Source organism: Chionomys nivalis, chromosome 20 (genome assembly GCF_950005125.1).
Source record: "Chionomys nivalis chromosome 20, mChiNiv1.1, whole genome shotgun sequence".
Lineage (NCBI taxonomy): Eukaryota > Metazoa > Chordata > Mammalia > Rodentia > Cricetidae > Chionomys > Chionomys nivalis.
This window is the reverse complement of record NC_080105.1, coordinates 52,760,516-52,775,290: the sequence shown is the minus strand read 5'-3', so window position 1 is coordinate 52,775,290 and position 14,775 is coordinate 52,760,516. Positions and strand designations below refer to the sequence as shown.

At 43.6% G+C, this 14,775-nt stretch overlaps 1 protein-coding gene across 2 annotated transcripts in view; it reads right to left on the bottom strand.

Annotated features, from left to right (window-relative positions):
- The window catches only part of Csmd1 (CUB and Sushi multiple domains 1), a 1,398,492-nt gene that overhangs the window by 276,507 nt on the left and 1,107,210 nt on the right, over positions 1–14,775 (bottom strand). For both annotated transcript variants that reach the window (XM_057752269.1, XM_057752268.1), the window contains exons 13-15: positions 5,220–5,402; positions 4,235–4,561; positions 2,708–2,902 (exon numbers count right to left, since the gene is read on the bottom strand). In XM_057752269.1, coding sequence (XP_057608252.1) covers positions 2,708–2,902; positions 4,235–4,561; positions 5,220–5,402 — 705 coding nt within the window. The remainder of the gene's footprint in view (positions 1–2,707; positions 2,903–4,234; positions 4,562–5,219; positions 5,403–14,775) is intronic.

Sequence of the window (14,775 nt, the reverse complement as noted above, 5' to 3'; positions counted from 1 at the left end):
CTATCATCAGACATATCATCTATCATAGACAACAAGGACTGTACTTACCTTTAATTACTTTTTAATGTTGCCTAACTGGAAAATTTGCACTGTGCAAGGTTCTAAGTGGGCTAGGACTTGGGGTCCACATTTCTCTTGCTTTCCACAATTAATTAGAGTACACCTTTCCATTTTATATATTATTATTATTATTCATAGTAATTTAATTCCAATATGAAAAATTCTGTGGCTTACATTAATTTTAATTTGTTTATCTTTGCTTTGTAGCTAACAATTTTTTCTTTTTTTTTTAAGTCAATCTTGAAGAAACACAAGGAAAGAAATGTTTCAGGAGACTATGGGGTTCTCTGTACAGAACTTTTCTTTAAGGGGCTTACGCTGCTTGCACAGAGCATTATGGAAGGAAGGGGCATGGGAGGCTCTGTATTCTGTAAAGCATGAGAAAGTCTCCATATCCTGCAAGGAACACGAGAACGTCCATGTCCTGAAAGCAGCATACGAGTCTCCTGGGAGTCAATAAGGGACACGGGATTCTTCTCATCCCTCTTAGGCAGCACTTGCTGTTCTTGCTCACCTCCTCCTGCCTTGCCCTTTCTTCTCTCCTGGTCTACATCCATTAGAAAGTCAGACTTTATTCCATTTCAGCAGGTGCATCGATTGGGGGCCCTTCCACTGTTATCTGAGTATCCACCTGCCCTGACAGAGACTCATTTGCAATCACTAATTGGCCTTCCCGGAGTAGGGAAACTTCCAGGCTCTCTCACCTACCACCATTCCTCTCTAAGTTTTGCTTTGTTAACAACCTCAGCTGGAGTTTGCCTTCCACTTCGTGGAGTTGGGCCGGGCTTTTTATAAAGGAGGAAGAATCCTTCACCAGCTTTTAAGATGACTGACAGTTTCCCCTTTCACCAGGCTTTTCATCCCTGCCTTGCTCTGGTCCATTTACTCTCCTTGTCCTCTCAGGCAAGTGCTTGCCCAGCAGCTCACAGTGCATTCCTACACAGTCCATTGCCCACAGAAGCACCAGGATAATTGTGGGCATACAAGAGCAGAGGCTGGAGCCTTGTTATCTTAAACATCCTTCTCCATAGATCACTCATGCTCCAAAGTCAACAGAAATGCCTAAGTGGGTCAGCGTCTACAAACAGGATTGCCCATGGCATCAACTGGAGAGCCTGCAGTGCGTGTTTACGGCAGATTAAAAACTGCCACGTCTCAACATTTTATAAAACGGGACATACAGAAGTTACATGGTATGTGTGTGATGAATCAAAGTTCTCTTACTGTGTTGAATTTTGTTTTGGTTTCTGTTCTTTAGGGTTATACATTTATGCCCATAGGTCATATCCATAGTTGACCAAAGCAGCAGATGATTTATGGAACAACTAGAACACTGTTCTGAATTTCACCACAACCCATAGAGGCAAAGACCAGGACCTGAGTAGAACACATTCTGTTTTTTAGCCTACGCATACTTCAGTGTGTATAAGGAAACAATTATGGAGGTGGGACTAGGGCAGGATAAGCCCACCCTGACTAGACACACCACCCCCTAAAATAATAATGAACAACTATGGCTGGGGCAGGATGAGGCCACATCTACACACTGAGTCAAGCTCATCTTAGACCTCCTGTAGGTCACAGGCCTGGTGACAATACGCCATGCTTGTTTCTGCCTTGTGGGGTGCAGGTGATGGAGCTGGATAGAACAACAATCCTAAATTTATATAACCCCTTTCTATTTGCTTACTTAAAAAAACACGTGTTAATATTAGAAAAATAGGAGAAACAGAGATCAAGGAAAAATATTTGCTTATAACTTTAATTAACAAACATTGCTTAACAATTTTTAGCATTTTGTTAATGTGAGCTACTGCTTATTTAAATGTTTCTGTCATGGTATGCCATGACTTTTTTCAATTTATATGCTCAGGTGGTGTTTAAGGGCAAGGCTAAGTTCTAACTGGTTTCATTAGCACCCACAGTTTATATGCTCAGGTGGTGTTTAAGGGCACGGCTAAGTTCTAACTGGTTTCATTATCACCCACAGTTTATATGCTCAGATGGTGTTTAAGGGCACGGCTAAGTTCTAACTGGTTTCATTAGCACCCACAGTTTGGTGACCTCCGTCCTTTCTCATGACCAGGTTTCAATAATGTTCTTTTGATCTTATAAAGTTTGTAGTGGGGGGTGACACATTTGGATCAACCTATTTACCCAAACAAACCTCATCGCTTGAGCTTCTCTTGCTTTTAAGTCTTTGCTCTTGCAGTTGTACAAATAACACTCAGCAGCAGCACTATTTATTGCTGACAGAATATTTTGTGGTATTACTCGATTATTCTAAAGATACAGGTCATGGCCGAAAGACAAAAGGGTTTGTAGGACTCAATATAAATTTACTCTGGGATGCTGTCATCATCTATTCTAGAGAGCACAGGGTTTTCCACACAGTCTTGCCAATAATCTATCTCATTATCACTCATAAACCTTTGATGATCACCTCATATTGATTTTGCTTTTGAACTCCCTTTCAGAGCTACCAGAAGGACCTGCCCTCCAAACCCCTGGTCTTAGATGTCCAGCTTACAGACTCAGATGAAGGGGTTCCCACATTTGCACCACTTTGTGGGTCTTTGTTACGGAAGCCTGGGTAGGTGACAGACTCTGTTTGCTGTCCTTCTGGAGGACTTGGTCAGAGGCTCACCTTCACAGCGAGGGACAGTCGAGCTCCAGACCACATTCCCATCTTGCAGGATACAGGTGATGGACTCAGAACCCTGGGTCTTCACGAAGCCGTCGTCACAGTGGAAGGACACAGAACTTCCCAGCAGAAACCTGTCTCCAAATCGCCGGCCATTCACAGGAATGCCAGGGTCGTGGCACTCATTCTGACCAAACGCTGAACCATAAGAGAGAAAAGTCAGCAACATAAAGATGCTCAAAATTAATTACTTGTCCTGACAAAGAAAGAAGCATCGTATTTATAAAAGAATGATGTAATAAAATTCCATATCCATTGTTCATAAAGAAATACATCAAACCAATTGGGTATCAGTGTAAGAGAGGGGAGGAGAAGGGAGACAGAGTGACAAAGTCCTCTGCCTATCATCTGTGCTGGTAGAACTGACCTTCAACGTGCACTCAGAAGAGGGGATGATCGCAGCACAGGTGGTAAGCAGAGAGCTCTGAAGAACTCTGCCCTGTTAGAGTCCTGCTCTTAAACTTACCATGTGACATAAGGAAGAAATCTTAGGATCTAGACCTGTCAATTTTTGTTTAAAACACGAAGACTATTAAGCTTATATCCCAGAGTTACTCTAACACCAATGAAAATAAACATGGCAAAAATCTAAATGCTGAATAAATCAGCATTACCTCACACTTTCCTTCATAATCTCGAATGTTTTGCAGAAGAGAAAACTGAAGCTAAAGGAAATTATCTGCCAGATAAATAATCGCAAAGTATCTCTAGGTACCGTTATTCATATCGCTTGTGCTTGATCTCTGATACACCAGTGTTTTTGCCACAGCATGTCATTCTGTAGAGCACACATTTTCTTCATGAACATATTGCTTGAGGAATGGAAGGATGGATGGACTGCAGGACAGTTAGATACAATGAATGATGAAAATGACTGGGTAAAAGAATATGGATGGATGGATAATGAAGGATGAGTGGTTAATGAAAAATGGATGAAGAGATGGGTGGGTGATGAAGGGTGCGTAGGTATTAAAGGACACATGAATGTACAGATAAGGGAATAGCTATATGGAAACACGGATGAATAGATGAATGGAGGTAGAGCAGGTGGACAGAAGGATGGATGGATGAAGGAATAAATAGATGGATAAATGGTAATGAATAATGGATAGATAGGAAATGAAGGAGAGAAGGATCAATAAACAATTGGACAGGTGAATTAATAATGGGAGCTGGATGGATAGACAGATAAAAGAGCGTGCATGTGCAGTTGCATGGGAAATGAGTAATAAATAGGTAGATGAATGGACTGATGGCCAGAGAGAGAGAAAAATCTATGTGAGAGCTCCAACATCTACTCTAAGTGTCTAAAGCACAGCCTGCATAGAGCGATCCCTTTTTTATCAGATGACAAATAATTTTGCTACTTGGGATATTCCTTTATAGTCCTGAGGCATCATCCTTGAACTTTTAGTTCATGGACATGTGAACACCATGGGACATGGATGAGGTACTTGTGTGCCTACTCACTGGTGTATGTGATGTTGAACCCTCTGCCCGTTGTGGAGTGATCGGATTGAAACTCCAGGCGTACTATGTGTCCACTGCTGGCCAGCTGCGCAGGCACCTCATTGCCAGAGAAGGTTCCGAGGACCGTGATGTCAGAAATTCCATCATCTTTGACAGCCAGGAAGTCAAACTGAGGCTCCACATCAAAGTCATTGAAGATAAGGTGAATTCGGCTTCCGGGCTCAGATATGATCAGCCAGACACAGTTCATGTTGTTGCCGTATTCCTCGGGGTAGTTTGGTGAGAGAATAATCCCGGAGGATGCCGTGAAGTTGAAGAAACACGAAACTGCGGGGCATGAAGATAATGTCATATAGTGTTACACAGATCCAAAGCCTTGCCATATGAACCAGGCCGCAGATAGCTAGGAATGACGACAATCCCACTGGGGCTCACATTGGCCCAACTACTCTGAGCTCTGTGTGCTGAATTCCAGGTGATCGACTTCAGAACTGTAAGAAACGTGTTCCGTTTCACAGCCCAGCTAGAACCCACAGATAGTTGAGTATCAGTGTATTTAAAACCAATTCTATCAGATCAACTTAAAAAAAAATGCTATTGCTATATTTATTTATTAATAAAACCAGCTCCCTGTGGATATGGTATCGAAACTGTGATGGCTGAAACAGTACACTTGATGCTCTAACTAAATTCCAAATGCCCACTGTCACCTGGCGCGTACAACCAGCTTATATGTAGCTGCTGCCTATGGGGACCAAGTCTACGTGAATTCTTGATGGGAATGCTGGTTGATGTCTCATTCTTTCAAACAAAAGGCTCAGCTCTTCTCTACCTAGCAGATGGGATCAAGGCACGAACTTTTTTTTTTTTTTTTTTTTTTTTTCAGGGTGAAGAAACAGGAAGCCCTGAGCTGCCACAAGGCCACCTCTCTGTCACACTCCCCTTCCTCTGTAACTGATGCCCGACCCCCACAGGTGGGACTCACACACGCAGCTCGGCTTGTTGCCTGACCACTGGTTGTTCTTCTGGCATGTGATGACTCGTTCTCCCACCAGCTCGAAAGCCGCCTGGCACTCAAAGGTGAGCGTGTCTCCATGTAGGAAGCTGCTGCCAGTCCGCTTCCCATAGGCTGGGATGCCAGGGTCCCCACAGCCTCCCTTCTCAATTTCTGAGGAGCAGAAAATAAACAAGCCACTGAAAAACTCCTAAAGAACTCGCACAAATTCAGAAGAAAGGAGCTGTCTCCTTTGTGCACTGGAACAATGTATAACCAATTTCAAAGAGATACTCTTTTTGTTTTATTTTCTTTTTGCTACTGTTTGTTTTTCAAGACAGGGCTTCTCTGTGTAACAGTCCTGGCTGTCCTGAAACTAGCTCTACAGACCAGGCTGGCCTTGAACTCACAGAGATCTGCCTGCGTCTGTCTCCCGCGTGCTGGAATTAAAGGCGTGCACTGCCACTGCCCGGCCTCAAAGAGGTTCTTGATTCCTCTAGTATTTCACTATAAAATCAGGATGAAATGGCTGTGCAGATGTGCCAGACAACAGACGCCTCATTCCAGCATGCCCAGCCTTCTGTCATTGCTCAGACTGAGACACAGCCATTAATTTAGTCTTCATCTACGCTTCTGGCTGTGAACAAGGCAAGCAAGATTATTCCAGACCATCAGGCTATTTAAATCAGCCTAATCTATTTGAATATTCTTCCTCTTAACTGAAGAGTAAAGCAACTGGTGGTGCAGAGCGGACCTGCTAACAGTCTTAGAAGAAAACATCCATTTGGACTTTCTTCAAAACATCACCACAATGAGTTGAGAGTTTGAATGCAGCAGACCTCCTAAGAGTTCACAGACATCGTCTCAAAGGTTAACAATATAGAAGTTATCAACTGACGCGTAGTACACATTTATTAATTTGCAAAATAAGACTTGAGAGCCAACTGCTTGTGAGCTTCCTGTGTTAGGAGCCGGGAGCTGCCTGCTTGTGATCCTCTCGTACTAAAGGCCAGGGGATGCTTCCTTGTGAGCTCCTTGCACTAAGGGCCAGGAAATGTCTGCTTGTGAGGCTCTCATGCTAAGAGCCAGGGGATATCTCCCTGTTTCTCCTGCCAAAGGTGCAGAGGTTCATCTAGAGGCAAGCCTGCTGCAACCTGGAATAACCTATGTCTGTCACACCCTCTGCAAACAGTTAACACAACTTAGCAACTACTAGCGAGTCCGATTCCACAGAGCTTCAAACACCACAATGTGGAGATTCCCTCTGTGGGGACTCTGCATTGACACCATATGCAGAACCTTGCAACAATGCCCCAATTATTGACCAAATAGGCTCTCATTCCAGATTTTCACTTGAGGACTGTGCCATCCTCAGGAGGGAATCTTTGCTGCCATTTGAAGGAATCAAAAGAACAGAAGACCCCGACTGCACTGATTAACACAGCATCAAACCTCTGCTTGCAGAGATGAAGTCGAACCCTTTTCTACAGAGATGGAACCAAGTCTCCACCCAAATGGATTGTAACATGCTGGAGACAACTTTGATGTGTTCGCTTGGGAATACAACTCATAGATGAATAGAAGATTCAAGACCTCGGAAGAAACAAATGCTGTGTGCACATTCTTCCCTAGAAATGTGATTACAGAATGCAGAGAGTTGGGCTAGTGCAGCTTCTCTGGCTTTCTGGGATGGCTCTTCTGTCTCCTGAAAATATCTGTGCCCAAGTCTCTTGGGGCCTCCATGACAATGTATTGATGTATTTTTCAACTATCATCTTTGGACATGCTAAAATTATTCCCTACTTTCAACTTTCACTTCATTTTTTCCTATTTTTTTTGGATTTTGTAGCATCTTTGTATCCTTTCTATAAATACTTTTCTTAGAGTGATATTGCAAGCTTAACAGTCTTCCTACTAAATTTGCTTTTATTTGATACTTTACACTGTACCTATAAACATTCACATAATAAAACACTGACGGGGTTCACTGCTCCCTGAATGTAGGTGAGCATTTTTGAAAGCTGGTAATAACAGTTCCGAGACACAAATAAATCAAAACAGTGACCTGACAACCGAGTATGTCCTTGCAATTCCCATTTCTCCTGATCTTGGGTGGAATCTGGAGATAGCAAAATGTTTGTGGAAATGAGAAGGTACCCTCAGACAGAACTCTAGAAAGCTCATAAGAGGAACCACAAAAATAGGTAGCCGAAAGGAACTGAGACGGCCAACCTCTGAGAAATGCTATTTAAATATTATGATGAACTCTGATAATTAGTAGGTTAACAGGTTTTGATCTACTAAATGCAATTCTACTCAAATAAACATATACCCCTGACCATCCAGGCCACAATTATTAGTTTGACATAACATCCCCGGGCACCAGTAAGACAATTCCCATTAATCCTGCTGTACAGTCGTTGTAACTGCCCTGCCCTCAGTACCTCTCAGCCTGTGGCAGGTAGATGAAGGACCATTTTGGTGACATCTGGGTCTACCCTCTGTTCTTTATCATATGCTCCTCATCGATGATCATGCGGAGGCCTCACTGGGTTTGCCTCATCCCTCTACCTCCTCCTCGACCCTTAGGAGTCCCCCAGCTGTTTCAAACCAGGCACCTGCAAGTGGCTACTTGCTCAGCCATGTGTCATGCTCCTGTTCTCTAAGTCAGAATCCACCAGAGTGGCCTCTCCCTGCGACAATCCCATCCTAGTCAGATGCGACGGGAGTTGGCTAGACATTACAAACCCTTCTTGCTCACGCATGCCCCCTCCCTTCCGTCTAAAAGCCATTTCTCTCTGTGATCTGAAGTCAGCCTGCATTGGCACCAATGATCTGATTGAATAACTAGAACTTCCGGATTATGGGGACTCTGAATACTGCAGCTGAGAGACCAAATTCGCCTCCCATGGACTTTAGAGGCGTCCGTAGCCATTTGCCACCTACCGCCATTTCTGACCTAGCAGCCTGGTGACAGCTAGCTAAAACTCTTGGCACATATCCCTTCACAAACCATGAGCTCTCACCGACCCACAGCACCTAGAACTTACAGCAGAGTCCCTGCTTTGCTGTAACTTGTCTGCATTAATTGATTTGTTACTTAAAAAAAAAAATTCTGTGGTTACAAAAATTCAGATTCAGGTAATAGTTTTTACACTGGTGAGTGACACACAAAGAAACCAGATCATGTTCCAAGCCACTGTCACTCATGTTTAGCTCAGAATGAACCGGGGCAAAGGATGTGTTTGGGTACCTCCATAGGTGGATGGAGATTCTCAGAAGCTAGATGTCTCTTCTTGTTCTCTCTCCATTCCTTTTCATTCCCCTCCATCCTTTCCCCCCTCTTTGTGGTTTATAGAATCCTCTTTTTTTAAAGGTCTTCAAGCACTTAAGAACAAATCCAGAGGCAGGCAGATAGTCAGTGAAACTCATCACTGTGAGCCTGTCCTTTATCACTCCCATGAGATACACTATGAGTACGACAGTGGAGCCACACCCTTTCAGATTTGAGCACTCCACTTGGCACGTGCCATTGTCTATATATGAAGATCTTTGAGGTGCTTGGCCAGGCATAGCCAAGTTCCTGCTAATGTGTGGGCTGCACTCTAACAAGATTCTAGCCCTTGCAGAAAGAATGTTCTAGTCTATGACAAACTTTTAAAAATGTTATTAGTTTAAAATTTTATTATATTATATATACATATATCTGTGTGTGTGTGTGTGTGTGTATTATGTAGTGGACAGATGATTATGCACATAGGTGTAATGGATGTGGAGACCAGAAGAAGGCACGTGGTCTTTAGGAACTATAATTTTAAGTGGTTGTGAGCCTTCTACCATGAGATTTGGGAACCAAAGTCAGGTCTTCTACAAGCATAGGCCATGCTCCAAACTCCAAGCCGTCTCCCCTGCCTGTTGACAAACACTTTGCAGTAGCGTTTGTTAAGGTTTCATGGAGTAGGATCTGAGCACACAGGTGCAGGTCCTGGGTTCAAGGTGCTTGTGTTTAAGATACCCAGCAGCCAGGTTATTAGGGCAGGTGTGGGTTCTAGAAGGGTGCCTGGCCTGGGAAGTTATTATGCCACAAATCAGGTTCACTGGCTTTCTTGCTTCCCTTGTTGTGAGTGAAACGTTCCTTGTAGCGCCCATTCCACTTTCTTTCCTCATTAACTTCAACCTTATTACAGTCTCACACCAGCGGTTTCCAATTCTTTGTATTTAGAATGAAAACCTAAAGAGGATGGGATTTTCCCAGGTAAGCAAAAAGCCTCCTTCCTCCTGCTATGAGTTACTGAGATGGAGCCAGTGGTGGAGAACCCCTGATATTGTTTTGGATTCTGATTCTTTCTCCTGTTGGTTAGGATGTTGACAATGAGAGATGACCCACACTGGGGAGCATAGCAAGCGTTCCTAGCGTGCTTCTGTTGCCTCCTCTGCCCCTGTCCAAGTCTGCACAGTCACATATAAGTACCAGGATCTGAGAGGATGCTCTGCTCTGGCAGTCAGGGACTCTTTGGCACAATCCAAACGAACCATCAGTTGAGATGAGACAATAAAGAACCTTTGGGCAATTTAGAACCCGACTCAAGATGGAGTGATCCATTTGCATGCAGAAAGTGAGGGAGGCAGGCTCTTAGAAGTGGAAACCCACACTGTGATGAGTTTCCATGGTCCTTCTCCTTCCTTGGGGACCCACAGGACTAAATACTGTATCTTATGAGTACACACCATGGTGGTGTGGACAGAATCTATCCTTCCACTGAGAATCCATCTGTCCTAGGCCACAGTAAAATCCAGACTAGAGACTGTCCTAAAAATGAATGTATGAATCAACAACTAATTCAGATGACCTCTGACCTGTCAATAAATATTCTGATAAATATACAATGTATGTGGGATCCAGGGGAAAGCGGAGACGTTTCCCAATTATAGTCTCCGATTCAGATGAAAGCAAAGATTTATGTACAAAAAGACTAAGTTAGTTCATGACATACATATCTTTAAAATAACCACAGGGGAATGGCTGGAGTTCAGTTCACAGAGTGTATGATAAACATGTTGATAAATTCCACCTGCACAAAACAGCTAAGTAATCTTGTAAGCGAACAATTCGCTTTTTCATAGGTCGCAAGAAACGTGTCACACAAAACCCCAGATTTGATTTCCTATGGGTATCAGAATTTCATTTGGCTACAAGTCAACTAACACACACCGAAAAGGTCCAGGAATGCTGCATTAAATAAGCGTCCTGTATTTGTCTCTCCCAGGGAAGATGAGTGGGGGAGTGTAGTAGAGTTCAGAGATGCAGGTGGGAAGCCAACCACAGCCTGTTCCCCTGACCGTGACATACGGCCTCAGAAAGCCACACTTTAAATGCAGAGGGGACACCATGCCTTTAAGGAGGAAGACAGTCCATGTCCCTGTCCCCCTCCAGGGAAGCCCAGCTTGTTTGAAATGTATCTTTTATCACCTCCATATTTACTTCTATAGAATTCTTTTTTTTCTTTTTTTTTTTATTGAAAAAAAAATTTTTCGCCTCCTCCCCACCTCCCATTTCCCTCCCCCTCCTCCCACCCCTCTCCCCCTCTCCCCACTCCTCTTCTCCTCCCTCTCCAGTCCCAGGAACAGTCAGGGTTCCCTGCCCTGTGGAAAATCCAAGGTCCTCCCCCCTCCATCCAGATCTAGGAAGTTGAACATCCAAACTGTCTAGGCTCCCACAAAGCCAGAACCTGAAGTAGGATCAACACCCCGTGCCATTGTCCTTGGCCTCTTGTCAGCTCTCATTGTCCGCCATGTTCAGAGAGTCCGGTTTTATCCCATTAAATAAAAAATACCTTCTCCAATTAGGACAATCTCAGGTTCACAGTAACAATGGGCAGAAGGTGCAGAGTTCCCACCTCTACCTGTCTGTACACAGGAACAACCTTGCTCCATCCATGTCCTTCACCAGAGTAACCCATCTGTTAGAGTGGGAAATTACGGTCTTCATCCTGACTGCCCAGACCCACAGGCTCTCAGTACAGGCCACTTCGCCTTCTCAGAACATAGCATGGCTGGGATAACATGGCTTTTACACTGCTCAGTGAGGCTCCGTGCTCTGGGTACCCAGCTTCCACATCCGTAGGAGGGCATGCCCATAGCTTACAAACATAGCTACTGAAGGGTAAGTACAGTAGGCATCCTCCTGTAGATTCCTGTGTAAACAGTCTCTTCCATTCCTGTGGGTCATTACTGGCCAAAAAGCCAAGCCTCGTCAGTGAGCCATAGGTCTGTGAGATGACTCGCCTTAAAAACCAATGTGGATAGTTTCTGAAGAACCCGCCCAGGCTGACCTCTGGCCCACACACACACGTGTTGATGGATTTCTTTCTAAAATAGCATTTAGTCTACAGTATTCAATATGACACCTCCCCTACACCTGCTGTGTCCAAAATGATACCCAACCCCACACAGACTATGTTTAGTAGGATGCCCACACCACACCTACATGGGTAGACATGTGTGCACTTCCCCGACATAAACACATGCACAAAAGATGCCAAACAACTGTACTAACCCCTCAAAACATCCATGAAAACAATATGCCTCCAACCTTTCTGGAAACTCATTCTAGGTCCTTCTACCCACTCTGCTCCCTCTGTAAAGACCATACCTGGTCTGCCCCTCCTCTTTAAGAGCCTGGGACCATAATGTCAGAAATTCACAAATCTGAAGAGAGAGCAAGGAAGGAATTGGCCTCTGCCCTTCTGATGAACTTCATGTGGTCACTTATAGCTTCTACCTCCAAGAGTCAGTGAAATAAAAATAAATAAACACATGCATACATACATATATACCAAGAATTCAAATTCAATCCAAACCTCCATGCAATGGAAGGGAAGCTTCTCAGATAGGATGCCTCTTCAGGCGCTCTAGCTCTAACATGTGTGGTAACTTGTGTTTAGTTTTTGGAGCGAATAAAAACTAAAGTAGTATTCTCCTTAGAATCAGTTGAGAGATAATTCATGGTAAATAAAGACAAATGCTATTTTTTGAAAGAAATCTATCAACATAACTGGAGGGATTTTGAAATAAACAGATAAAAATACTACATTTGAAGCAATAAAAAATAGAGAGTCAGAGAATCATAAATAAAAAGTCATTATTTCTTCATACCGTCCTGATTCTATGGTAAAGCCGGCAAGGCTGAGGCTGTCCTCAGAGGCAGAATGACAACTCCCAGGCACTATTTAAGTGATTCACCTATGGTACATTTGTATTGTTGCAGATCCCGGGGCAGAGAAGAGAAAGACACACATTCCGATTTAAAATACCAGTTTTAATTTGAGGAACAGGTTTTATAATCCACTTCCTGCCATTCCTGTTCCATGCAAGGAGAGCATCACCTGCTCTGGATAAGGCAGCCACCTTCCGCTGCTTTCTCAGGCTTACAGAGGTCTAGACCCCTTCATTTAGGTTTATTTCTGCCCCACCCAATCTTCTGCCTCTGATGCTCAAAAAGAATATCAGGCTTCATCTAAGGTAAGTCTTGAGTGTTCACGGACAGGGAAAAGTGTGCTCTCTCTTTTCCTATTTTTTTGTTTTAATTTTTACTATAGAGGTAACATCAAGCCATTCTTGAATGAGTATATAATGTCCTTTGAGCACCCCAGCTCCCCACTAACCTCCCATTTCTCTACTATAGTTCTGACTCAGCTTTGTGCTTCCCTTTCATCTATGATGTTATGTCTCTACAAAGTCATGGACATGGGAATGAGAGAAAATGTGATGGTTTTTATTCTGAGACTGGTTTGGTTTGTTTCATGTTTTCTTTGTCTGTTTACTTAGGCGGCCACTGCTATGTTCAGTAGGAACCTACCCCACACCTACTGTGTGTAGTAGGATGCCCACCGCACACCTACTGTATGCAGTACGATGTCCACTGCATGCCTACTGTGTACAGTAGGATTTCACTGCACACCTACTATGTGTAGTAGGATGCCCACCACACACCTACTGTATGCAGTACAATGTCCACTGCATGCCTACTGTGTACAGTAGGATTTCACTGCACACCTACTATGTGAAGTGGGATGCCCACCACACACCTACTATGTGCAGTGGTATATTTACCCAATTCCTGCTATACTGAAATAATGTCATGAATAAAGTAGGGATGTAGCCACACTGAATTTAAACATTTTTTCAAGGTTAATTTCTTTCAATTTTTCTCTACCATTAGGTTCCATATTTGAGCATCAATCTACACAATTGCCTGTGCATCTGAGCATGCCTAAATGGGTTCTAGAGAATCAGCTGTGGTCTGCCCACAGGGGATTCATCCGTCTATGTCTGCCTTTTTTCACACGTACTCCTCTAAAGATGTGTCTTCATAAAAATATCATCTTATCCAATCATATTGCTCTCCACTCCCCGATAACACAGGGTAGCAGTACAAGTGTCTCTTTGGGATTAAAGTTGCCCACTACTTGATGGCCCAGTGGGTCAGTTAACCCATGCTCCTGGCATCCTAGGATTCCCATATGGTCACTCTCCCCACCATTATCTTAGAATACATAAGTATTTGAAAACAGAACATTTACTCTTGTGAGCTGGTTAAAATGAAGCCTTCAGGTTCACCCTAAGCCACTTGGGTAGCATCCATATGAGCTGAGGAAGAATCCCCAGGCTTGTGCAAACCGCAAAGAGCTCATAAGGCCCCAGCCCATCAGGAAGGAAGACAAGAGGTGAGGGCCACAGAGGACCCCTCCTTGCTTATATTCCAGTCACAGATGTCAACCTCTAAGCCCAGGAAATGAGAGTTTGTCACTCAAGGATATACAAACTGTAACTTTTTAGAAATGGCATCCTAGCAAACTTCTAAAAGACTTAAACAAAAAACACACTATTTATGGACAGCTGCTGAAGGCCAGCCTGTGCTATGAACTGTTTTTTCTCACATAGGAGCCCTGAATCAGGTTGGGATGGGTCCTTTTCATAGGCGTTCTGTTTGACAGGCATTTCCTAACTGATCTGCACTTCTGGATGATGGGACTGGCCTGTGGGGAGAGCTGTAAGGAGACAGTCTACTGACAAGAGCTCCCTAAGCGCACCATTAGAGGACTTCATATTTTACTGAAATATTTCTTTATGCATTCCAAAGGGAAGCAGTGTTCTCTGGTGCTAGCAGCAAATGATTATTGGGAAGCTGGCATGTGTCTTCATCCTGTCAACTTTGAAGCTGTGATGACTGCTTTTGTATATCACTTTGGCTGGACTGTGAAAAGCAATAAAGCTCCATAGCTAGTAAGGAAGACTGGTCCTCAATAGCTATGAATTATGGAAGTAGAGAGGAGAGATGGACACTGAGACCCACACTTTCCCTTGTACGTTTCCTTCCCCTGGTCCTTTCTTTCTCTTCAGTTCAGGTACTACTGTAGGCTATGAGTATTTCTGATTATAGTCAATGGAGAATATGACCTCCCATTTCATTCTATTTCTTATTGTTCTTAGTCATGGGTCTTTAATCAGAAGTGTGCTTTATTTTTTTCTTAAGTTGGCTACTTAC